Genomic DNA, 27685 nt, shown 5'->3' on the forward strand with positions numbered 1-27685 from the left:
GCCATTTTCACTCAGGAGATTTTTGCTTTTTGGCCAAGAGAGGAAGCAGTGTGGACAAAGGCCCAGACATGTGCTAGCCAGGTTGGGGAAGTGAGACACTTAAAATTAACCCTGACAGGGAGGGACGGAGCTGGAGACTGGACAGTGGCCAAGTCATCATGGTCAATACTAAAGAGCCTGCATTTCACCCATAGACCTGCAGTGGGTGCTCTTAGTCTGAAGTCTTTTAAGGAGACCATTCATGGACTTCAGGGGGCCCGTGAACACCCAAAGATTATAAGCAAAATCTGTGTTTCTGTAAATAAGGGTATTTTCCTGGGGTCCACTCAGAAGAAGAAGATTCAGAAGCCTTATGATAGACGTTGAGGAGACATAAAGGATTTCATGTCCATTTTGTCTCGCTCTTGCTGTGGTGTGGAGGACAGGGTTGTGATGTGGGAGTTACAGGCGAGTTGGGAAGACTTTCAAGAAGACTCACCATGTCTGTACCTTCCTTCAGATGGCAGATGTTTCTTAATCACTTACCTGTGTGTCAGACTGTGCTGAGCATGAACTGGGAGACCATGGTGAGTAAGGTAGCCGCAGTCCCTGCCATGGTGGATGTTACAGTGTATGGGGAAGGATAGATAATTAAACAGAACACAACCAAATGTGGGTCCATGGCTTCAATCATTTATTTATGTACTTGTTCATTCAACAATTATTTCTCTGCTAGGCTCTCTTGAAGGTTTTGGGGAAAGGAAACTTACATTTGGGGAAGACACACAGTAAATAAACGTTAACATTTGGTTTGACGTTGGGTAGCCATTAAGCGCTATAAAGAAAAACCAAACCAATATAAAAGGGTGAACAGTAATTGGGAAGCTACTTTAGAGAGGTCAGGAAAGGCTCCCTGAGAAGATGAGAAACCCTGAGTGGAGGGAGGAAACAAGTCAGGAGAAGAGCGCTGAGACCTGGACGCACTTGGCCTTTGTGGCGCAGCAGCGACTTCAGCGCTTGAAACTCGGTGAGTGAGGGAAGCAGTGCGAAGAGTCCCGGTGAGAGTGACAGCCAGGGAACAGATGGCGCTGGGCCTTTGAGTTTTATTCTTGGTGTGGTGGGAAGCCATGAGGGTTTTGAATAGCGAAGTGTGATTCTGGCTGCATTCTGTATGTGTGTATGTGTTTTAACACACCACCAAGCGATGAACTCAATTTTGACACTTGCTCCCTGGAGATGGTACCTGATCCCATAGGTTAAGGGCTTAGTCTCATGACACTGCCCTTCACTTCAGATGCTGATCGCAAGGCCCAGTCATCATCTGTGCTTCTGACCAACTGGCTTTAAATCCAAGTTTCCCATGAGCCTCTGCTTGGGTTTGATTAATTTTCTAGAATGGCCTGCAGAACTCAGGGAAACATTTTCTTACTAGATTACTGGTTTATTATAAACATTTGACTTACTAGATCACAGCCAGATGGACGAGATGCATAGAGCAAGGTATGGGGAGGGGGTGCAAAGCTTCCATGCCCTCTCCAGGTGTACCCCTCTCTCCATACCTCTGTGTGTTCACCCACCCAGAAGCTCTCCAGCCCCTTCCTTTTGGGTTTTTATGGAGGCTTCATTACTTAGGCATGATTGATTAAATCACTGGCCATTGGTGATTGATTCAGCCTCCATCCTGTCCCCTATCCCCCCAAATCAGGAGGTGGAACTGAAAGTTCCAACCCTCAGTGCTTGGCTGGTTCCCCTGGCAACCAACCCTCCTCCCTAGATGGGGTCCAAAAGTCACTTTGTTAACATAACAAGAGATACCTTTGTTGCTTTCATCACTTAGGAAATTCCAAGGGTTTTAGGAACTCTGTGCAAGGAATGGGGATGAAGACCAAATATATATTTCTTATTATAAATCATAATATCATAGGGAGTAAAGGCCTCTACTACAGTAGGGGGAGTTCAGGGTGCATCTAACCTAGCTCATGGAGGTCAGCAAAGCTCCCTGGAGGAAGTTAAGTTCAAACTTTGAACTGGAGGATAAATGGGAGTTATTCAGTGGGTGAGGAAGGGTGTTCCAGGCGGGGGGAGCGCATGTTTGAATGCCTCAGGTGGATCAATGGGCCACAGGGCCAAAAATGGGAATGCAGGAGTAAGAACAGGCTTTTAGGGAAAGATCCTGAGTTCAGTTTTGTGCGCATTAAGGTTGAGGTTTCTTAGGGTGATTCAAGAGGAGCTGCAGAGCGGGTAATTAGCATCTAGGTCTGCTGTCCAGGAGAGGAGTATGGGACGGCAGTTTCTCGTGGTCACACACATGGCTGAGATTCCCACAAAGAGCTGTCAGCTGAGACAGACGAGGGCTGGGGGCAGAACCTCAAGGAACATTGACATTTAGGAGCCTGGTGGGGGAAGAAAATCCTGCAGAGGAAATAGAGGTGGAGTGATGGCCAGTGAGATCTGAGTGGGTGTCCAGAGAAGTGGTGAAGACTTTACCTGCTGTAAGAATTTAAAGCTGAACCAGTGTGAGTTGGAATATGTAGGATAAGCCTTATGGAATATGGGAAACGAAGCATGGTTTTATCTGACAGCTGAGGTGATGGAAGGTGGTGACCAAGTGGGGAGCAGAGTGTGAGCAATTTCTCAGAGGTGGATTGGATAAAATTTTGCTCAGGGAGCTACAAAGAGACCAGTTCTGATTGGAGCAGGGAATTCAAGCACTTGGGCTTAATTTTATTTGTTGATGATTTTTTAACTTGAGTTTTCCTGATTTATGACTCCCCTAAAATTATAGGCAGAAGTTTGAAAGTGTGTTTATGTGTTTTCTAGACAGTTTCAGCATTTTCATTGTATCGTCAAACAAGTCCATGACCCACCGAAAAGGTAATGATCCCCGGGTATAGGCAATGAGAAGTTATTGAGAGGTGAATGTTGTCTTTTATGATGATTCTTTTGGCAGTGGTTGGCAGGATGAGTTTGAGGAATGATGGGAGACAGGACTTTAATTCTAGTCATTCAGACATGGAGTATTGGTCTCTTATGCGAGAATGATGAAAACCAGGGATGCAAAGAAGGATAGGCATTGTGTTTTGAAGAAATGATGGACTGAATTTGATGATGGCTTAGATGTAGGAGGTACATTTAGCAAATATTTAGTAATGACCTACTGTGTGTCAGTTAAAATTGGGAGCAAATGAGACAGGGTCCCTGCCTTCATGGAATTTACTGTCTACCACAGGGAACATATATTTGTCAATAATGCCTCAATCATGGGACTGGAAATTATGGTAAATGCCATGAAACGAAAGTTCAGGGAGCTTTGACCGCTCACAACTTCGGGGATTTGATTGGTGAGGGAACGTCATGAAGTTGTTCCACTAGCACTTAATTACCCCCACATTTCTAGGAAGTGGATATTTGCTGATTCTTTTAACTTCGCAAAAAATATTTCCTTTAGAAACCAAGGCTCTAAAAAATTTTTTAAATGCTTGGCTAATCAGGGGAATAGTGCTTTTGGATGGCTGGTACCGTGATTTGTGGTTGGAAAAACAAGAGTATTTGGTTACATTGAGCTTCAAACTTTTCCTTTGATTAATGAAAATCTTCCTGGCAAATACTTTTTAATGCGCTCTGTTTTCACTTGGTCCAAGAGAGTCCACTCTCTGACCTCAATATGAATGCCTTCTGACATCTCTCTTAATCATATTGGATATGTAATATCAGTGGGACATCCATTTGGAAATATTTAGTTGTCAAACTGATGTAATGAAAATGGAACTAAATCTAATCAGTTGAGTTTCTAGTTTCCATAGGTGCAGTGGTGGTGTCTTTTGTTATTTGTTGCTCTCCAGCTTCTGCCATTCTTTTTCCTGCCATTACTTTACTCCATTCCTTAGTCACTTGTGTGCCTCAAAGTTGCAATGTGTTAAGTCACTGAGGCAGAACATCCCTCCATGTCTCATTCAAGCTTCTGCCCTACTTCTTTTCAGAGAATCTTTTAAAGTATCTGTAGTGCTAAAAACATCTAATCTCTTAATACGTAGCCTAATAGACTAGTCAACTTCTTATCTATGTCTTATGAGGAAGTGTCCAGGATGAGAAACTCACTAAATATGGTGACAATTTAGTGAGAATAGGAGACAAGTTTTACAAAAAGGGAGATGTTTTAGCAATTTGGCAAAAGGGTTAGTTAAATCTTCACATAGGATAAAGGGGGAGGGCATTTTTATCCAAATGGATAAAAAGGGTTTTATCCAAAGCCTCATATTAGGAAGGCAGAACCTGAAGACGTTTAGAACATGAAAAGTAGTTGATGAGAGTAGTTAATGTTGGTCCTGTGGAAATAAGGAGAAGCCAAAGGGCCTCTGAGGCAGAGGGAGAAGAAGAAAGATTGCCCTAAATGTAATGTAAGCACTTCCTACTAGAGAGGTGTGAGGCTAAAGGTTCCGGGTCTATGACAGCTGCAGTCGGGCAAGGCCAGGCAGAGGACAGCTGGAAGAGGTGAGTCCGGACCTGTAAGTAGGCTTATCCCTGGGGACAGGTCTAACCTTGGGTTGGTGCCTGAGCCACCCTTGTGTGTTGGTCTGAGTCCAGACTTGGGCACCTCCTTCTCTGATCCTTTCTACTGCAGATAACGGGGCCAAGTGAGTCTGCATCCTGAGGACACGGATCTCTATCTGGATGCAGCTGTGCCAAGTGAGCTTGGCTTGACTCTCAAGACAGCCTTGAGCGTCGCATTTCAAGGTGCCGCAGGGCTTTGCAACCCATGAGATGATCTCACTTGCCTTTTCGCTTGATCTGTATTATATTCGTTTTTATGCAGCCCTGGTCTGGGAGTCTTCATCGAGCAGGGCTCAGCCAAAATGATTACTGACCGTGTTATATATGTGAACTTCCCATCTGGATAAAAAAGTTGCTTTATGGAGAGGAAACATGGCCTGTGTAATTTCCCCTCTCTTCTTCTCGGAGGCTTTCTGATTTTATGCCCTATGTCTACAGTAGACTTTCAGTATTCCAGGGCCATCTCAAAGGTAAAGTGTGGATGAAAGGCATTTTGCCGACGGCATGCAACGCTGCTAGATCTGGGGAAAATGGGCTTTTGCTCTTACATCTTTTACCCATATTCTTAAAATCAGTATTTGCATATCCTATTTATAGTGTTTTGAAAATTGTTACATTATTGACTCAGTCATTGATTAATTCATTTGATATCAATATTTATTGAGTTCCTATTCTGGAAGAGGCTCTGTGCTCTAAACGCTCAGCGTTCCAAAGATAAGACACAAGGAACTTACTGGACAGCAGTGAAGACGAGAATGTACAATTGAAGGAGGGATAATGTAGTAAGTAGCAGAAGAGAAGTAAAGGAAAACCTGCTATCGAGTTCAGAACAGGGATACGTTATTTCCAGCGTGTGGGGATTAAGAGTGGCTGATAAGAGAGGAATTCATGCACGGATGACGCTAAGTGAAATAAACCAGTCACAAAAAGACAGAAACTATATGATTCTACTTATATGAAGTATCCAGAGTACCAATGCATGGAGACAGAAAGTAGAATGGTGTTTGCCAGGGGCTGGAGGGAAGAAGAAATGAGGAGTTGTTGTTTAAGGGGTAAAGAGTTTCAGCTTTGTGAGATGGAAAATTTCTGGAGATTGGTTGTACAACAGTGTGAATATACTTATCACTGAACTGTACACTTAAAAACAGTTAAGGTAACAGATTTTATATTATGTTTACCTTGCCACAATTTAAAAAAAATACGGTATTTTATTATGCAGGGATGGGTGGGGGATACTTGACACCTTGGAACTTTTGCCCATGCACGTACTATTCACTCATTCATTCATTCAACAAACGTGTATTGCACGCTTGCTATGTTTTAGGTGCTGAGCTGCTTCCCGAGGGTCAATACTAATGTTTATAAGACATCGAATCTGTCAGTGTCATGCTTGCTCACCACCCCTTCCCTCCCCAGGTGCTAAGCTTCTGTAGTGAAATCTTCACAGCTGCTACCTGCTGACGTGAATCGTGCATGAGACATTAGTAAACAAACAGTAGAAAGATTTGAGGTTATTGGGGGAGCGTTGACGGCATGGTGACGAAATGGAAGGAGATGGGTAACAGAATATGAACTAGAATTGAATACTGTGAGGCAGCTCTCTCTAAGGATATTAAAAAAATAAAGATCTCCTGTTTATGGCTGCCAACCTAAGAGCTAAGTCATTTAGAATGGAACAAACTGGCAAAGTCAGACGCACTCAGCCCAAGGAGCTCCTTATTTTGTGAATATTACGGCAAATGTAGTTTGAGAGCCACTGCCGCAAAATTGTGGGCGACGTTAATGAGTGAGAAGGGCAGGGAAGGGTTGTACAATTTGAGCTAAAAGGAGAGGCAGGCTTGTGAAGGGGAGGAGTGGTGACAGTCAGGGTGGTCTGGTTATTTGGGCGGGGAGCGGAAAGCAAGAAGCATGAGCTTCCTTAACCGAGAGACCCTGGCAGCTCTATCTTCAATTCACTTTTTCTCATCTTATTTTGGTTTTGTTTTTAAATGTCATAGGCTTCATTCCATCTTTCCTTCCAATATTTTTCTACTTCTTTTTTTCCCCCCTTATATACCCTGGAACACTCCATTCATTTCAAGGTATTATTGAGTGCCAACTACATTCCAGGCACTGTGCTGGGCTCTGGCTATATACTCCCCAATTCTCTCATACCACCTTTATTCTGTTGCACATGCCTAGCAAATCCTGGGTCAATGTCATTTCTGCTCCTATACGTGGTTAGATAAGACATGCAAACGTAGTCTCATCTACTCCTTTCCTTACCTCTTTGCTCCCTGTCTTCTTCAAGGTGTCTTCAGTGAAGCTGTCCCTTCTACCTGTGTATTTAATCCCAACTGCTTTACTTTCCTTCTTGACTTTGTTCTGTTTTCCCTTCTCTGTACCTTCCACCATTCCCTCCCTACTGGCCCATTCCCTCCAGTCTCCATGAGGCCTTCTCAGGTCCCTTCCATTCAAAACACGCCTTTTTGTCTTTATATTCTTTAGTGACAACCCTATCTCTTTCTCTTCCCATTCACGTCCAAGTTCTCAGAGGAATGGCCTTCACTCATTGTCATTTCCTTATGTTCCATGCACTCTCCACCCACTGGATTGGCTTGTACCCTCTACTGAAACTCCTTGCTAAGTGTCCTCCTTGTCAAATCCAGCTTCATTTTATCAGTCCTGGTTTTATTGGACTTTTCTGCTCCTTTGACACGATTGGTCACACTCTCCTTCTTAAAGCTTTCTACTTCTTTAAACTTTTTTGCTTCCCCGTTTACTTGGTTCTCCCAGAACTTTCTGACTGTGCCTTCTCAGTTTCTTTTCTGAGATACGCTTCCTCCCTGAAAATTTTCAGCGTTGGTGTAATCATTTGTGTTCCTCTGTTCTTCTCATTCTACATGTTCTTGAAGAGGAATATTGAATATTGACTACTATCCTCAAATTACAGTCAAGTCATAACAACTGATACCCAGGGTTACCTTGTAACAATGATGTAAAAATTTGAATTATCTTTCTATACATGTTCTATGTTGTTCATCAGTTCATCTGACTTTCAAATGTTCCAGCTGTTTTATGCTTTGTCTCCATTTTCTAAAGGCCCTTAGTGTGGTCTAGAATTGGAATGAGCATTGGTCTCTAATGGTTCTGGGTTAATTGAGAATCCCTAAAAAAATGATTAAGTCTATTAGAAACCAGCTAATTTCATTTTGTCATTTTCTGGATAATATATTCTGGTGTAGGAAGTCCATTTTTTAAGAAAGTTTGCAATAAACAATTTCCCCTCAAGGTTAATATAATAGGCAAACCCCTTTTGCTGCAACAGACGGCAAGAGGTAATGAAGATTAGCTTACATTATGATTCATTATTTCGAAATGTCAGAATAAAGTGGATCTGCTACGTCTTCCAAGCCTCTTATTCTTTAGAGGAGAGTGCATGTTTTGCTTTTCTAATGTTAATGGATTCACTGTTTTTTTTGTTTTGTTTTTTTGTTTTTTTTCTCCTATTTTTTTCCCCAGGCCAAATTCAGATAATCGGCGCCAGGGTGGCAGAGAGAGATTGGCCAGCACCAGTGACAAGGGAAGCATGGCCATGGAATCTGCCAAGGAGACTCGCTACTGTGCAGTGTGCAATGACTATGCCTCAGGCTACCATTATGGAGTTTGGTCTTGCGAGGGCTGTAAGGCCTTCTTCAAGAGAAGTATTCAAGGTAATAGTGTGTTGCAAACAACTTATCCCATTTTTTAATCCTAAGAGGGGAAGCAACAGAGGAAGGCATGTGATCAGCCATTTGTACAAAACACTAATACCTAGTAGGTCCACGAGTATCTATGGTAGAAACATGGAGAAGAGACAAGATCCCAGGAGAAGGAATTGGCAAATGTCAGGGTAGTCGTGGCTGAGTCATTATGCTTCCTCCATTTGGCAAGATCCCAACAGTCTTGAGCAACTCTAGAGGAAGAGGATTTCAATAGCTGTGTCTCTGAGATGTTGTCCATGCCATGATTGGGGGATGGCAGGTGGATATTTATGTGTTGTAGGCAACTAGGCTGTTGTGATGTAGTGTGATATGAATTATCCATATATAATTATTTCTCCAGCTTAGCTTTGCGCAGATAAGCATTCTGATCTTTGCTCCAGACCAATTCTAATTTAACTCGTTCTTCTCTTGCTCTTCTTCCATCTCTTTGTTGTCTCAGTGGATGACATGACCTTTTGCTAAACTGAGAAGATTCAATGGCTGGTGACTTGTAATAAGGGATGTATTATCTGTATCAAGCAGTTATTAAGGATACACCTGTAAGACTTCATTTATGTCATTTGCAATGTCTGCTTCAATCCTTTTCTTTTATACAGTTTTCCAAGTGCAGTTTCTCTGATAGACTGCCAGCTACATTTCATTTCTACTCCAGGAGTGTCTATATTGTTGCTGTATTGTCTATATAGGATATCCTGGGAGAAACAATCATTTTTACTACCTAAAATATCTATGCTAAAGATCCTTTGACAAAAACAGAGACCTGACAGCAGTTCAAACTAGCTGGATTAACCTTTTGTTTTAATACTGGACCATTTTTCTCTGTTCTTATTCCTTTATCTTTTCAGCTTAAACAAAGTTTAGTATATAAATACTAAGAATATTTCTGATGGAGTTTTTGTGTGATTCCCTCTATGGAAATTGAGACTGAAGTAACTTGTTGAAAACCAGAGTCTACTAAATTAATAGGTACTGATTGCAGACACTTTTGACTAGAGAATGAATCACTATTCTCATGGACTTTTTGCTGTAGCTCTTCACTGCCCTGATGTGGGGTGAAAGCTGGGGGATGATACACACTATTCAGTTTTCCTTTCATTGCCAGTGGATGGATTTTTTTAAAGGCTATTCATATCTTAATAGAGTAGCATGTGAGGTCAACTTGGTCCATTTTAAAAGCACTTTTTTTTGACAAGTATTACTTTCACCATCTTTTAGAAATCTATTGTAAGACTGGGACTTTTTTATTAGAATTTTAATAAAATTTATAATATTATATGATAGTGGATTTTTGTATATAGATACATACCAACACAGATTATTTAATTTTACTAGCAGATATTAATACTATCTTAATTTAGAAAAGTGCTATTTGTATTTTGGTTTAAGTTAGTATAAGCCCTTAAAGGTCTTCTGACAGCCGTCTTCATTTGTGATTCTTCTTTTCAGTTAGTTTTATATAATCTAAGATACCATTATTTTTATCAAGCATTTAATCTGGTATGGAAAAAGCATCTGACAGAGGTAGATTTAGTGGGTAGGTTCAGCTACAAACTTGGACAAGTCATTTATCTGAGACTGAGTTCCCTCACCTGGAAAAATGATTTAGAGCAGGGGTCAGCAGTTTTTCTGCAAAGGACCAGAGAGTAACTAGCTAGGCTTTGCAGACCATGCAGTCTCTGTGACAGCTACTCACTCTGGCATCGTGGCCTGCAAGGAGCCATAGGTACTGTGTAAATAAATGGGTGTGTGCCAATAAAACTTTATATACACAAACAGGTAACTGACCAGGACTGGCCTGTGGGCCGTAATTTGCTGACTCCCAATTTAATGTATGACAGGAGAATCGATGGTTTCCAAATCTAACGTTTTGTCTTTCATGTTTATTGAGAACTTCCTCTGTACCTGTGCTAGATAGTCTGAGGGAAATAAAAATATGTGTAAGAAGTAATCCATAATCCCACAAAATTTAGAATTTGTTTGGGAAATTCATTTGGGGAGGCAAAGGTACACGTTCTCACGATAGGATTAGAGAGTAAGTTAGTATAAAGTGCTGTGCTATGATACAGATAGGGAAGACAATAGATGAATATAAGAAAAGAAGATATTGTCAGTTATAAATGTAAAAAGACTGAGATTGAAGGTAGAAACTATCTTCCTCCAAGGAACAATTTTCACAAATTATTTTCTTCATGTGTGTTCAGCATTTAGGAGTGTGCTATGTAACACCACACTGAACTTAGTATTGTCTCTAGGCATTAAGGCATCGGAACAGAAAACACAGGAAAAAAATACTTATAACAGCTAAATGAAGTCAATGTAAGTGTATAAAAAGAAATATTTTGTTGGTATGGCTTTATCTCAAGTTCAAATATTCAAAAAAATGTTTGCTTATCTTTGATAGTTAAAGTATGTATCTGATATCTAACTTGTACGTACAGACTAAGTAGTAGGATTTCATTATACTCTTGAAAGTTGTACATATAAACTGCTTACAAGTGCAATTTCTACGTGGCTTCAGAAACTTCTTACTTATCATGGTATGAAGACATTTACAGAAGGTTTCTTAAATGAGATGACTATTGAGTCCAAAGTTCTGCAGGAAGCCTGGAAACAAGGCAGAGTTATGAACTTTTAAAGATAGAGAGGAACCTTAAAAATCATAAAGTTCACTAATTTATTAATTTGTTCATTGAATGCCTCTACTAAGCAAAGCACTGTGTGAGGTCCTGGAGATACAATTACAGTAAAGACATAGTCCTTACCCCCATAGAGCTTAAAGGTAGTAGGAGAGGTGGACAAATAAACCAGCAATTAAATTACAGTGTGATAAGTACCAAGATGAGGGTGAGTGCAGATTTTACAGGAGTCCAGACTTCACTTATTCCTGGTGGGGCTTGAGTCAGGCTCTCAGAGAAAGTTTCCTGATTTAAAATTGTCTGGAGAATTTTGCAAGTGAACAAAATGAAAAAGGGCAGGTTGAGTGTTCAGTCATATGAAGATGGGACTGAGTATGCGGGTAAAGCCCAGGAGGTAAGGCAGAGTTTGGGGAGTTCTGTGAATAAAAATTAACAAAATTAATACTCCATCTAAGACATTCCTGGGCCATATATTTCTTCTTTGTGTAAAAACAAAGTAATTTATTTCCTTTTGACTTTAATGGCGTTTCCATCTATTTGATTTGTTTGCGTATATAAAAGGAAAACAGCAGAGCAATAGAGTCTTTCTCGTCATAGTCTTGATAGCTTGGAACTAAAAAGTTTTACTGAACTTCTGTGACTCTTTATAAATCACGCTGCCCCTCAAACCTATTTAAGGACAGTGAAGGGTCTGACATGCTGCAGGTAGAAAGTTCTGAAGATGCTGTAGCTCTTCCTGTTTTTCTTGTTGCTTAAGAAGAGAGCTAGAAATGAGTATCCATCAGATTACTCTAGTGCTCTAAGTGTTTAGTTGAAGAGGTAAAGTGTTTGACTTGAAAGCATACAAATTTTCATCCCCTGCCTAGTGTATGAACTTGATTACTCAAGAAATTGAATAATGGCCTCCAGTTGAACATACTTTTTTTTTTTAAAGTGAAGTCAAGGACACGATTTAAAGGAGATGGGTGAAATTGGATATTCTGTAAATTTATTAGTCACTGTAGGTAGAGGAGCAGTGTTCCTTAAGATGTGTTGTAGGCAGAGACTCTTGGATGAGTTACATAAGGAGATTTGGTTATAGGTTCAGCAGCCAAGTACTACCTTTGAACAAGGAAAAGGACTCCATGGAGCTCGCAGCTTGGTCATAATATTACAAATAAATATTATAAAGATCATAGTATGGTCTTATATTATAAATGGTCATGAGGCACAGTGGAGGCTCAAACCTATCTGTACACCCCTAGCTGCACTGCCACTTTATATTTTCTTTCTAAGGCATCTGTGGAAGATGCTTAACACTATGCTTAACAGATATGGCCCAGGCCCATGTTGACTTAAAGGTTAGCTAAGGCCAGAAGGACATGGTATTAGGGTGGAGTCTGGCTATGGTTCAGCACAGTGGGGGTTTTAGGTCCGACAAGGATAACTGATGTCCTTACCCACCAGGCCCTAGAAAGCTTCAGGGTGAGAGTCCAGCACCCTGGATAGCTCCTTCAGCAGCTGCCAGGGGTAAGCAGAGACTGACTTTCTAGAGAACCTCAGGCCCGTTCAGCTGGTCTGTGAAAAGAGAACTTAGTTCTTTTGTGCTTAGGAATTCACTCTTGTTTGCCCAAGATGGGTTCGTTTTTATGCTAAGTTTCCCATTTCCAGTCGCCTTCTGTCTTGACCTATGCGCCCCTGTCTAGAAAAGGCCAGAGGATGGGGTAGAAGTGGAGGCTGCCGCTCTCTCATTACAAAACTGTCTTATCTTTGGAGTCATTTCAGAGATACATCTCAGAGTTGATCCTGGCAGTACATGCACCCCAAAATACTAAGTCTTTTGTCTCCACATTTCCCTACTTGCTCTTCTGCAGTCTAGTCTCCAAGTGACAGCAGGAGAACTCTTTTAGATACATTAATCAGGTCATATGGTCTTAAACTTAAACTCTCACTGCACTTAAAGTCCAGATTCCTTTCTGTGCCTTAAAATACTCTGCATGGTCGTATTCCCGCTTCCTTCTCTCCCCATCACTGTAATCCAGCCACGATGGCCATCTTTCTCTTCTCCCAACACACGACACACATTCCTTTCTCAGGACCTTAGTATATATGGTTCCCTTTTTACCTCCCCTGACTACCCCACCAAAAATAACCCTACAAACCTTTGCCTCTAGTTTTTTATTTTTTTAAATACCTTCCTTATTTTCCTTTAAGGCCCTTAAACCCTTAATGAACTTTCAGATTTATTTATTTGGTTGATTATTATCTGTCTGCAACAGGCGCCACCTTCAAATATTCCTGCCCAAACTTGGGTGGAAGCTCAGTGAGAGCCGGTTTCTGGTCTGGTTTGCCCTGTTTGTTGCTATAACTCCCATGTCTACAGTCACGTGGGCACACGTCTGTTAAATGATAGAACGTGGCAAGAAGTCAAAAGAATAGTAGATAAAACCTGCTGGAGGGCTTCAGAGAACAGAGTTATTTCATCAGGTAAGGCTAGCAAGAGAAGTGTTAATGCAAGTGGTATATTTGATATAGGCCTGGAAAGAATTGGAGGATTTTCATAGGCGTTAAGAAGTTTGGAGAAGAATTCCAGAAATGTGAAACAGCATAAACCAAGAAATGCACAGTGGAAATTGGGTAAATCAACTGTGAAAGAACAGAGGGCTTGCTGTCTTCTCTCTGCCTCTTTATTTTCCCTCTTCGTCTCTCTACAAGCAGGCATTCCACAGAGTTTGCAACCTCTGTTCCTTTCACTTTCTCATCCTTTTCTCCACCCAGTTTCCTAAGCAATGTCATACATATCTGTTACGGGTTGAATTGTGTCCCCCCACAAAAAGATATGATGAAGTCCTAATCCCCCAGTACCTCAGAATGTCACCTTATTTGGAAATAGGGTTGTTGCAGATATAATTAGTTAAGATGAGGTCATCCTAGAGTATGGTGACTAATGTTCTTATTGGAAGAGGAAATTTGGACAGAGAGACAGGGAGGATAATGCCATGAGATGATGGAAAGAGATATTGAAGTGATGCATCTACAAGCCAAGGAACAGCAAGGATTGCTGGCAACACCAGAAGGCAAGTAATTCTTCCCTACAGCCTTCAGAGGGAGCGTGGCCTTGCTGACACCTTGATTTCAGACTTTTAGCCTCCAGAACTGTGAGGCAATACTTTATGTTGTTTTAAGTTACTCATTTATGGTACTTTGTTATGGTAGCCCTAGGGAACAGTATTTAAGACCTACAGTATAACAGCTATGTAAATATCTTCCAAGTTTAGCTCCCGTACCAACCCTGCTTCTTAGTGACGCCTACATATCCCTGACACTAGCCACTCCTCCTAATTACTTTTATATCAGTTCCCTCACCATTCCCTCAGGCATCTACACTTAAAAGCTTGGAGGTAGTTATCCTCATCTTTTCACTTTGCAGTCCTTCCCTGGGATGGTTCCCATCAGAACTGTTGTGTGATCCTGTTGGGTCTATCTCTTTAATGTCTATCCATCCAATTCCCACTACTTCGAGTTTGCCCTATTAACTTTCACCAGGATCGTTGCAGTAATTTAATTTTTCCTTTTTCCTTCTTCATTTAAGTCACTTCCTTCATTTGTTTTCCTTCTTCCAAACCTGTCTGCACACTGACAGTCTATTAACATTAGCAAATCACTAATCATAACAATACTTTGCACAGAATTCTTTAATGACTTCTGGGGCCCATGGAATAATCCTTAGACAACCAAGCATTCAAGGATTTCCCCAGTCATGTCCTAGCCTATCTTTCTGGTTGTCTTAAAGTCATCGTTTCTACTTCTGAGGTAGACCCTCTAGACTGGACTACATACTGTTATTCAAACATGACTATCCCATTTCTTTGCTAGGAATTTCTTTCTGGATTTACCTGTAAAATTTCTTCTTGTCCTAGTCAAAGTGATTGTCATCAAACTTCTGATGTTAATGCAGAAGTTCTCTTTCTTCTTGGCACTCCGTATTACAGTCAGCACTTTGTATCTGTGGGTTCAACTAACCCCCGATTAAAAATATTAATAAAAATTCCAGAAAGTTCCAAAAAGCAAAACTTGAATTTTCCTTGTGCCAGCCAACTATTTACATAGCATTTACACTGTATTTACAACTATTTGCATTTACATTATATTAGGTATTGTGAATAATCTAGAGATGATTTAAAGTATACTGGAGGATGTGTGTAGGTTATATGCAAATGCTATGGTTATTTTATATAAGGCACTTGAACTGCCACATATTTTGGTATCTGAGGGGGATCCTGTAACCAATTCCCTGAGGATACTGAGGGATGACTGTACTTTGTTCCCATTGCCTAGGATTGCAGGTACAGGCATACCTTGTTTTACTGCTCTTTGATTTATTGCTTTTTGCAAATACTGCGTTTTTTACAAATTGGAAGTTTTGCGGCAACCCTACATCGAACGTCTGTTGGCACCATTTTTCCAACAGCATTTGCTCACTTCATGTCTCAGTATCCCATCTGGGTAATTCTCGCAATATTTCAAACTTTTTCATTATTACTATGTTTGTTATGGTGATCTGTGATCAGTGATCTTTTATGGTACTATTGTGATTGTTTTGGGGCATCATGAGCTGCACCCATACATGATGGTGAATTTAATTGATAAATGTTGTGTTCTGACTGCTCCACTGATGAGCTGTTCCCTCGTCTCTGTCCTTCTCCTTGGACCTCCCTATTCCCTGAGACACAACAATATTAAACTTAGGCCAATTAATAACCCTATAGTAGCCTCTGATTGTTCAAGTCAAAGGAAAAGTCAATCGATGTAGCAAACTTCATTGTTGTCTTATGTTAAAAAATTGTCACTTTGAGCAACCACCACCCTGATCAGTTATCAGCCATCAACATTGAGGCAAGACCCTCCACCAGCAAAAGGATTACTCGCTGAAGGCTCAGATGATGGTTAGCATTTTTAGCAATAAAGTATTTTTTGATTAAGACAGGTACATTTTTAAGACGTAACGCTATTGCGAACAATAGATGACAGTATAGTGTAAACATAACTTTTATATGCATTGGGAAACCAAAAAATTCATGTGACCCCTTTTATTGTGATATTCACTTTATTGCAGTGATCTGGAAGCCAACCCTCAAAATCTCTGAGGTCTGCTTGTATTAGTGTATGTGTGTCTTTCTCTTACTGACTGTGAGTCTCCCAAAGGCAAGGCCCAAATCGAGGCTTCATATTACAGGAGTCACTCAATGAATAAATACAAGAATGAAAGGATGGTTAGGATCAGTTTGCTTTAAGCAACATAAAAGCCATTACATTTTTTCAGTCATGGGAGAGAGATGACAAAACAGTCTTTAATTAAGATGAATCTGCCAGAGGCATTTAGGAGAGACCAGAAAAGGGAGCAGCTAAAAGCACGAGGATGAATTTGTCTGATCGTCACATACCTTAGACTTACTAAAAATCTGAACTTTGGTATTTGTGAAATGGGAAAAAGGAATAGAATGAAGGATATTATAATGAAAGAATCTACATTGTTTTAAGATGATTCAATATGAAGTATCTGGAAAAGAAGAAAGTTAAAGAGGTTCAAAAACAGAGGGAAGATGCTGGTGTCATCACCTGAACTGGGAAAATCAACAGGAAGGCCAAACAGATAGGGGTAGAGAAAATTAAATTCCAGACGTACTGAGTTTGACGTGATAGCTGGACATTCAGATAGAATTATCCAGCAGCTACAGAAACAGAAGCAGCACCCTGCAGACAGTCCAGGAGTGGGAATTGGAATCGATTTCCTCAATTAATTTTAAAGAAACTTGATGAAATGAATGGTTTAACTACGTCCTGAAGGTGGTCCGTTGTTAATAATGAAGAAGTAACTCCAGAAACATCCTCTTGATTCTCATGATAATATGAGTTTCCTGGATCTTACCAAAACCTTGTAAGAAGCACTCATTATTAAACGTGTATGTTCAAGGCCCTTCTAAACAGGAAAATCACAAATTAGCCCAATAGGGCCAAATGCTGCTCTCCAGGATCTTACAATTTGAGAACATGCTGGTACCAACACATTAGCTGTACAAATGGTAAATGGCAGGAACAAATCGAAGCATTTTTATCATGTTCAAATAAAAAAGCAAGCTTCCCCCCCACCCCCAATTATTAATACTATGGGAGTCCACAGACAGCTTTTCTAACCCAGAAAATGCAAATTGTGCAACAGAGAAATAAGACAATTGGGGCCAAAGGGCAGGAGAGTTTTAGGGTGTATACATATGAGCTATCATGTAATTTTCAAATGAAAGAATTTATAATGAAACTTTTTAAAAGAAAAGTCTTACCTCCAGCTATTGGTAAACCTGCCAGATGTTTGGCTCCTGTCTGTCAATGGAGAAAAAAAGAAAGGCACAACCCTAAAATTTAAGACTTGAAAACCTCCTTCCATGTAAGAGTGCCATCCCTATTACCAATTTTAAGTGCTAGTTACTCTTTAATGCTCCAGTATGAAAATTAGAGGTGTGTGCACACATGAATGCATGCATTTGAAGACTGGCTCAGAAAAGCAAAATCATAGTCTTTCTACCTGTGAAATGACAGTGGCTGTTCTTTTTTTATCCTTCAGCCAAATAATCTTTATCTTGGAGATAATTAAGACAAAATGCATCTGACAAATAAACTCAGTCTAGAGCCCCTATTTCTTGGCGGTGCTTGTGGACACAGCTGAAGCTTTTAGAGGTCTTTAAAAACCATGGCAACAAATGCCTTTGAAGGGTAAGCAAAGGTTCCAAATGTTTTTAATCGCTGGTGTTTTTATGCTACCACTTCAAGCATTCTTTTTCCTTTTTTTGTCCATCTGATTGAAGTTAAATTTCCAATTTCCCTACTAAATGGTTCTGTCCTGGTCCTGGCATTGACTATTTCCATTAAAGTAGTAGACTTTGTGCCCATATATAGTGGTTAAGCTTATCAACAATTCCATTAGAAAGCCTTGTTTATGAGCGGCATTAATTTCACACAAAAATTATAGATAGCCTTTAATAGGCACATTTTCAAAGGGCATTAACTAGCCCTCAAAATTATGTGCTAACACTGTTCTTACAAAACCTACCAATGGCGTCCCGTGGCCTAATCCTGCCTAAATTTCCCTTTCCTTCATAGAAAGCTGCTGTTGATACCGTTAAAATGCTATTTCCTTTTAGATCCTTTCAGAGAGAACGGGCTGATTCTCTGATACTCATTCAGAGAAGCGTCTACTTCGAGATGTAGTCTGATCACTTCTGAACTATGTATTATACTTTGCTATTTCAGAACTGTGCACACAGGTTATACTGTAACCTGCTCGCCTGGCTTTTTGACTGAAAAATAACAACACTCAAGAAAAATCTGTTTCATAGATCTGCCATCCACTTTGTAAAATTTTTTTTTGGAATTATGTTAATTCTCTGCTCATGTGTGAGTTTTAGAGCAGATTTAATATTTTTAAAGAAAAGTAGTGCTTTACTTGAGAAACAGAGAATATAGTGGGGGAAATATTTCTGTTATTTTCCTCACATTTTCGTCTTCCTTTAGCTGAAGTAAAAAAGAGATTTCATTTTTTCAGTTGCTAAGAAATAAAGGAACAAAGAAGTAAACAATTTAATTATTAAATTATAATTTCTCTCTGCCATAGGTACTATTCTGTTTTCTTTGAGAAAGGGTACATGGATTTTAAATTTTATCCAGAGGAACATCATCTTTATCCGATCCATTTGGCGGTTTCAAAATCATGTATTAGGAAGTGTGGAGTGAATAAGTAAAGAAATTCTTAAATCATCCCCCAGGGGTGAGTGGCTAGATTACATTTATAAATATACATTTTTTGTGTGATTCAAATCCAAGCAGAGTGATTTAAAAGAATCCTACACACACTTTACTATATTTCATTAAGTGATGCACACAATATTTTCCTTATACACCACAGAAAATAAGTTATACTTCTTAAGATAATTGAAATTCATTATTGTTTTGTTCCTTTGACACTTCAGAGTTCCTAATGAGAGATTTCATTTGAAAATTATGTAAAAGTACACTTACCACTACTACTAACCAGTGACACGATGGTAGATTGTAGTCACCTTGGAGATGGTTTTCTTCTTTATTTTCTTTTTCTGACTGCTAGCATGTTGATCGCTCTTCCTGCTACACAAGTGCCTGCAGACCAGCCCCATCTCTGCCCTCTCGACCGACCTCCTCGTGTGCAGTTCCTCATACTGGCCTCTGTTCTTATCAAGTTAATTTGGTGGGTGTCTTCACCAACCCCTTGTGGGAGTTGTTCTCCCTCTGCCTGTGTTATCTGGTACATGCCATTCTCTCCCCTCTCACCACCCAACCTGACTTCTACGAAGTGTTGTCTTTCACCAGACCCAATTCTTGCTTTTCCTTATTGAACTTTTCTTAGCTCATGTCTTCTTAGCCTACAGACCTCCCTCCTCAAGTTCCTCACAGCCTCTCTACCCAAGAGGGCTAACTCTTCGAGTTCAGAGACTTAGAACAAGATTTTTTTATGCAACAGATATTTCTTGAATGACCATTTTATTTTAGCCCTGGGAGAAATGCAAAAATATAAAATCCATAGACTGTGAGATCCAATTAAGAATTCAGCTTGTACAAAAGTGGAAAGATTGTAATAATACACACTAAACCATAGAAGCATTAAACTCAGCACTACAGGAGATGCCACAAAGCAGTATAAAGGAACAAAGGGATATCTCAGAAGATAAGGTTATGAGTTGAGAGGAGGGAGTGGGCACAGAGCACTGGAGTAAAGCTGAAGACATCGTGGTGTTTAAATGGACACCCTGTTCAGAGGACCAGGTGGAGAGTTCTACTTCATTGTAAGTGCCCTGTGATCTATTGTGATTTCATGGCTCACTTCTGCATGTTTAATACCGTAGAACATTATATATTTTAGGGGAGTATGGGTTTTTTATTTTTTTTTGAAGTTTACCTGTAGTTTATTTTTTTTAATTTTTATTGAAATGTTGATTTACAGTGTTGTGTTACATTCAGGTGTACAGCAAAGAGATTCATTTTCATAAATATATATGAAACCCATATATATATATATATATATGGGTTTATTATTTGTAACATATTTTAAAAACATATTCCATGTGTATATCTGGACCGCTTTTATTAGCAGTAAGTCTGTCATGTATTCAGAAGTTGATAACACTTTACTTATTTCCAGGATAATGTGCTATTTCAGTTTACTTTTGAAGTTTGACATGGGAGTGATGTTAATAAAAACCTGAAGATGTTCCTCTGAAGTAATATGTAATGTAGCTATTATGGAGGTAAATGTATTTGATATTTGATGTGGAAGAAAACAGCTGGTCCCAAGCTAAGATGTATTTAAGTAGGCTTAGCTTAGACTCCATAATTTTTCTGTTTGCAACTTTCTTGACTTTTTTCCTTGGTTTTAAATTTATGAGATATTTATGAAAGGGTGTTCTAAAAAATGGCTAGAGACTTTCACTTCTAAGCTTTGACATAAACTTCCGTATAATATGAACCACTGATAGATGATAAACTTAGATACATCCTTTAATTTTTAAAATTGTGGCAGGAAACCTGATCTCAGAGGAGAAAAAAAAATAATTTGGTCAGCTTTAATCAATTTTGTAAAGGGCATTTGGAGCATTTCAATTCCTCTCTCCTTCATTCTTTCTGTATAATACTTTATCCTAAGGTTGGTACTGTTGAGGCAGTTGGTGTAAAGGCATAAGATGACAGCAATACGTGAATTTAGATCCCAGAAATGGGCTTTTTTTTTTTTTTTTTCACTCTACCACCTGTTCTGGTTGTGTTCCTTCCTGAATTTTTGTAAATCCACGCAAGGACCAGGATGGGCAAGGTAGGTGCTGGTTCAGCTCCTACCAGGGCTGAGGTATCCTGCTCCTTTTTCTTACTTTTGTATCTCCTTCCTGAACCAAGTAAGGGCACCAGAGTCACAATCCTGATTTTGGATCCATTTTCCTAGAAATATAGGTACTGTTAAGATCCCTGTGGACCATGTATTACTCATTAAATGCTTCCTAGAGAGACGCTTTTTCTGAATACAAGACAGGAGAAAGTCTTTGAGTCAAAAGTTTCTTGTAAACACTTCCGTGTGTGTGTGTGTGTGTGTGTGTGTGTGTGTGTGTTGTATTAACATACATATGCACATATACATAGGTACATACATAAATACACATATTCACATACACTCATATATAGAGAGGGAAAGAACTATGTACAGACTTTGGAAATAGGTACTACAGTATATTAACAGTGACTATCTCTGAGTTATAGGATTATGACTAAATTTTAATCTTTTTGATAATCTGCATTTTAATTTTTCTAAGAAGTATCTTTACTGGTGTAATAAAAAATTATTTTAAAGATCCATGTTGTAATTGACTTATTTCACACTAGTATTTACTTTACTTTTTCCTCAGTAGAGAAAGATTGTTGTGTATCTAGCAAGTCTTCATACCTGAGTTTCCAAACATGTTTATTCTCTGTTTGCAAGAGGACCCATATGCACTGAAGTAACAGCTTTCATTTTATTATTCATGGGCCCAAGTGAAATTGCATCAGCTGGATATGAGGTAGCTGAGGCCAGTAAAGTAGTATTCCTTATGCGTTGTTGAGAAGCTATAGCAGAGGAGGTGAAAGGCCTTGTGTCAATGATACCTAAGGAATCTAGGTCTTCAGAGTAGCTGGCCTGACCAGCAAGGATGAAATATTCCAGTCATGCAGCCAAATAGCGATTGTTTACCTAATCATACATCCCGGGGAGGAAGAGCCAGCCTTTTGGGAGGGCCTTGGGTGTTAACAGTTGTTGATGGCAGTCGCACGCTAATAGAACTGAAACACTGTTGAAATGAGGAATTGCAATCCGGATGTCCAGAACTGGCAGCTCTCAACTTCCTTTTCATATTTCTCAAGTCCCACAGCATGAAAAAGTCTTTGTCTTTCCAAAGGATGTTCCCAGTCAATCAAAGACTTAAAATTTAGTCATTCAAGAGGACTAGTGTCAGTAAGAGTTCCCCCCCTTTGATTTGAATATGGTGGGACAGCCACGGAAATTCACAAAGCTTTGCATTAGAATGAGGCTTGTTTTCCCTTGGTGTCTTAACCTTTTGGCTAAGGTACTAGACTGCATTACACCAGCATTTCCCAGACCTTTCAAGAAAAAGGATTAAAAGGGGAAAGGGGATAAAATTTGAGGACTGATTGAGAAAACACATCCTGACAGTAAGCTTTCATGAAAGGAGTGGTGCTTTCAAATGCATTTGCATCTTATGTTTGTCCTGAGGGCTCTACACAGTTGAAGCATACTGCACACACGGATGACATACATGAGTTGATCACTCTGGAGACAGTGCTTGATCCTCACCTCGACTGTCTGCCCTTTGCCATAACTCCTTGTGCCAATGGCATCGTGACTGATGACATGTACTTTAGCAGTTCATTCTGCTCCCACTTCTTCATTTAGAAATTTTGTACTTTTCATTCTGAAAGTGGTTGGATAAAGGGTAGGAAAGTCATCTTGAAGCAGCTGGAAAAATTGAAAGCAAAGAGTTATCTTTGGCTATAATGGACTAATCACTGTAATGAAAGCAAAGAGTTATCTTTGGCTGTAATGGACTAATCATTGTAATGGTTCTATTCTTTTGTTTGTTTATCACAAAAAAAGTAAATTTATACCTTTAAGAAGGCCTTGGGATAGAAAACTAACTACTCAGTGACAAGGAGCAGATGCTCTGGTCTTCTCGAATAGACTGTCTGGTGTGCCAGGGGGTTCCGGGCTCTGCGTTGGTGGCTCCCGGCTACCCCAGGTGAGGCTCAGCGGTGGAGGACATCCTCTCTGTGCTAATGTGCCCCTGAGATGAGATGAGCTGTTCCTTCTTGCCTCGGGGCAAAAACAGAGTATTTTGTTGCATTAACTCTTAGAAATGTGAAAAGCGTGTCTTAGTGATTTTCTTTTTAGAGATGTGAAATTTTCTCCCTTGACCGTCATAATGCTGGAGCTCCTTTATCCAAATTAATTTTAGTTTTTAAGGCCATTCAATTTTTTTTAAATCCCTTCATTTTTACCTCTTCAAGAAGGTAGCTCTTTGAAATATTACTAGTACTATCACCACTACTACTCCTACTACTACTCCTACTACTACTACCACCACTCTACTACTCCTAGTAGATTAGTCCTTTTAGTTCTTTTGCCCTTGAGTAGTTTGCCTGTATGTGTTGAAACATGTCGGAGTCAAGAAACCATTGGAATAGACAAGGTGACAGGTAAAATTGGATAGAACTAGGGACAAATAGAGGAACACAGGACGCGCAGCCTGGCAGCTGACGGGGGCCCTGCCTCACCACGTGGAAAGGCTGCTTTGCCGAAGGAGAGGCAGCAGCTGATTTGGAAGTAGAACCATTCCAAATGGCAACTATTCATAGCAGATTGGATTTTGAGGGAGAGAAAGGGGATGACTCTGGCATGTTGTCAGGATGGTTGGAAGAACACTGAGGCTAATGCTTGCAATTTGTTTTAATGATGCCTTTGTACCACCGAGCAACTGGGAGTTGAATGTGAGATGAGCTCTGGCCTACCATCCCACCTCTTGATCCATTCCTCTCTGTTTTTCGTATTGCATCTGTGAATTAGTATCTTACTTTCAATTGCTTCACTTTTTTCCTAAGGAGTTTAGCTTTGTATTTTCAGTAGGAACGAGACCACAGTCATACCTCGTATGGTACCATCCTGCTTGGGACTCCCCTTTTGCTTAAAGCCATAACTGCATTAGGGATTGCTGTGATTATCATTCATGGTATGAAATCATTTAACTACTTAATAGTGTATTTGAAATAAAGGGACTAGAAATTAAAGAATGAATCATTTATCAAGAAATAACAGGTCACGTTGATTTATTTCTGCACGACTTTAGTAGAAACTTTTTCCTTCAAAATCGGCTTTGTTTCAGTTACCAATTAAGTGGGGTGAATTGTTATTAAAAAGGCCTATGTGTCATTACAGTAGCATTCTTCGAAGAAAATCTTTACAGGAGCAGTTATCGTGGGGCTATCTGCTTGGTACCTGCCAACATGGCAGTAGATCAAGAAGGGTCAGAAAAACGAGGCTTTTAGTATGGAATTAGAGGCAAACAATTTTAAAATTAAACTTGTTGGATATGTAAATTATTGGAATAGACTTTATTTTATGGTTGGTTGAGTCTAAAGAGTCCATTTTAAATCTTGCTGTGTCCTGATAGCGACACCAAAGAATGTAATCTCTGTGAGAGCAGTCCCAAACTGTGGACTCTGCTTCCAAACTGAACAAGCATTTTGCAGTAAATTAGAAAAAAAAATCACAATAACCTTTATAATTGTTGCTTCAAAATGAGAATTTGGAATGGCACCAAATTGTTAATCAGTAGAAAGAATAGATTTCAAAAAGGTAATTATACCAAATTTAACACTTTTTGAAATATTATATATTCTGTTAAATAAAGTGTAGTCCTTCTTCCCTGTTCTCAGTGAAGATAATTCAGGTAGCTTGAATCAGGAATCGGAGTACAGATTGGCTTAATAGTTTGGGGCTTACTGACTATAGATGACTTTCGTCCTTTATCTTCTTGGGCAGGAGAGGCAGCCACGTTCATTTTAAGGCCCAGAAGTGAATTATTAGTTGAGTTTAGCCCTTTTCAGAGGCATGTTATGACTCTCCTACATTCTTGGACAGTTAGACTGCAATTCTCTGTTGTTTAAAAAGGTGTTTGAATGTATTTTATTAAGAGGTTCGAATAAATAGCTATTTTTCTTACATTTTTGCTTTCTTTTTCAAGCCTAAGAATAGTTTCCAGCTCTGACGGTTAGCCTTATGCGACTGAAGTGAATTTTTGGATCAGATGAAGTGTTTCGGATGATTTGCACTTGACTGCATAAGTGTAGCCTAGCAAGTTATATAATGTGAAGAGAATTACTTAAGGGTAAAAAAGGATTGTTTAACTATTAAGCAATGATAGGTTATTCCAGATTGGTTTGAAGGTCTTGTCATTTAGGTGCTGTCCCTTAAAAGCTGAGCTCTTCTGGTCTGGAGATTGAGTTTCTAATAGTAATGATGGTTAAGACTTCCCTGGTGGCACAGTGGTTAAGAATCCACCTGCCATTGCAGGGGACGTGGGTTTGATTTCTGGTTGGAAGATCCCACATGCCGTGGAGCACCTAAACCCGTGCACCACAACTACTGAGCCCATGCGCCGCAACTACTGAAGCTTGCGTGCTCTAGGGCCCAGGTGCCGCAACTACTGAAGCCTGCGTGCCTAGAGCCTGTGCTCTGCAGCAGGAGAAGCCACTGAAATGAGAAGCCTGTGCACCACAATGAAGAAATAAACCTTTAAAAAATCATAATAATGATGGTTAATGTTTAATAAGTACCTGCCCTGCTCCAGGCTTTACGTTAGGGTTTCATATGCATCATCTCATTTAATCCTCCACAAAATTCTAGGAAGTCAGCACTAAAATTACTCTTATTTACAGATGAGGAAACTGAGGTGTATAAGAAACAAAACCAGTATTGAACCCAGCTAGTTGGACTGCAGAACCCATTGTGTTGTGTTAACCACTGTGTTCTTTGGCATCCCCCAAGGGAAGGAATGCTTCTAAAAGGGACACTGGAAGTGAGGACTGCCACCTGACCATAGCTGGCTCCTTGTCCCACTAAGACGACAGGCAAGAAACGGTGGGTACAGAGTTGACTGGGGTTAGTCCTGTTTGCCAGGGGAAAATGGGGTTGTTACTATCCACCGAGCAGAATCCGGGCCACCCCCCTGTGCCTACTTATACCCTATTGGCATAGGATAAAAGTGAATGATGACTCCACCCTCTATATGGGGAGGGGACCAAGACCCTTCGCAGATAAAGGTTTGGGTCAGCAGAAATCAAGGGGTGCCAGGCCCAGCTGGGGCAGGAGGAGAGTCACATACTCGACATGGCTTCAAGACAGGAGCATCTGCCTGTGTTTTGGGCATCTGCTACTCATTCTCTGCTGGACTATCTGAGGACCAAAAAATGCAGCTCACACTTAACCTTTTCCCCATTCTTTATAAAAGAAGTGTGGTGTTTTCTTTTGCTCAGTGAAGTTCTGGTGGTTAAGTTTATTGCTTGGCCCATGGGTTGCTGAGCAGAGAGAAGTAACCACTGGATGGGAATGGCAGGAGAACCAGGAAAGAAATGAAGATTGTTAACGCTGGGCTGGTGTTGGTTTGAAATTTTTAAAATATTTTTTCTTTTTTGATTATTAAAAAACAATGAATTCACAAATACACATGGTTACATGTTAAACAGTACAAAATAGTATATGATGAAAAGTTAAGGTCTTCCTCTGCTCCCATTCAAAAGTCCATACTTCCTTTCTTGATAGGTAAACACTATATTAACAGTTTCTTCCAAAAATTACATAAATATACATACACATATGCATACACACTTATACACACATGTGCATATTTTGGTAACATAAGTGGTATCATACTCTACACATTATTTTGTGCCTAGTGTTTCTCACTGAATAATGTATAGTGGAGATTTTTCCATACTAGTACATACAAGTCTCATTTTATTTTGATGGCTGTATATTAGTCCATAGTAATACCTTCTGTTGGCACAAAGCTTTATGGTTGACCGAGTGTTTGCATATATTATCTTTCTGGGCCTCATGGTAGCCACTAGGGAAGGTATCAAAAGGCCCAGAGGGGTTGCCTTGTTCATCCAGGATGGCATGGGACTCAAATAGAAGTTCAGTGCTCCTGGCACTGTGGCATTCCCTAAAAATGCCTGTATTCCTTCCACTTAGTGCCACGACCACCAGTGGAGGTCAACTCTTGGCAGGAGCCAAAAAAAAATCATCAATCTGGAACCCCAAGAGGCCAGGTGAAAAGGAAATGTGTACTTTAGGAAAGTGAGAAAAGAGAATAATCATAGTTTAGAACTAGAATGGGCCCTAGTGATCAACAGATTCATCCCTTTCCCTGTACAGATGAGGATCTGCGTCCAAGACATCAAAGGCTTGTTCAGACCATACAGCGATGCCATTTTATTTCCTGAGCTAGTTCTGGAGAGGGGAGGGAAAGGAGACTCTAGATTTTCCCAGGCTCTCTCGTTCTCCTCAGCTACAATGGGGTGTGGACTGCATATAGACCTTTGAGAAATGAGAAAACTTTCCAAGCACAGTGAAGTGGCTTGTCTGAGAGAATGCTCCCTCCGGGGCAGTATGACCACGTAGACTTGAGCTGTCTGGACGCCCAGACAGTGTGGATTTTAATACCACTTCTGCTTCCCACTCATTCACTTACTGAGCGTCTGATATTCGCACAGCTCTTTGCCAGGCTGCAGGGCTCCTGCAGCTTATGGTGAAGTAACATCTCCCACCCTGAGGACCATAAAATGCAAGAGATTATTTGTGCTCTTTTGGATTTAAATTTACCATGCAAATAGGTACAATTAAGTACAAAACAATTCTCCTGAGGCGTAGGTTTTGTTTTGTTTTATCCAACAACCATCCTGTAAAGGTTCACTGGCAACACAGTGAATGAAAACCAGTATCCATTTATTTCTACTTGTTAGGAGAAATTGGTGTTCAAGCTGAGAAAGAAGACTAGTAGTTCTTTCTAAGTTTGACAGATTGTCTTTTGGTTTATTTCCACTTATTTGAAGTGGACTTCAGTTTAAGAAAATGTCTGAACTCATCTGTTAAAACATGCTAGAAGAGACCTCTGACCG

The 27685-nt window shown here is 40.0% G+C and overlaps 1 protein-coding gene across 1 annotated transcript in view; it reads left to right on the forward strand.

Annotated features, from left to right (window-relative positions):
- Positions 1–27685, forward strand: part of ESR1 (estrogen receptor 1) — a 247513-nt gene that overhangs the window by 24143 nt on the left and 195685 nt on the right. Inside the window, exon 2 of the mRNA XM_033867852.2 lies at positions 8032–8222. Within this exon, the coding sequence (XP_033723743.2) occupies positions 8032–8222 (191 nt within the window). The remainder of the gene's footprint in view (positions 1–8031; positions 8223–27685) is intronic.

The sequence above is a fragment of the Tursiops truncatus genome, chromosome 12 (genome assembly GCF_011762595.2).
Source record: "Tursiops truncatus isolate mTurTru1 chromosome 12, mTurTru1.mat.Y, whole genome shotgun sequence".
Classification (NCBI taxonomy): domain Eukaryota; kingdom Metazoa; phylum Chordata; class Mammalia; order Artiodactyla; family Delphinidae; genus Tursiops; species Tursiops truncatus.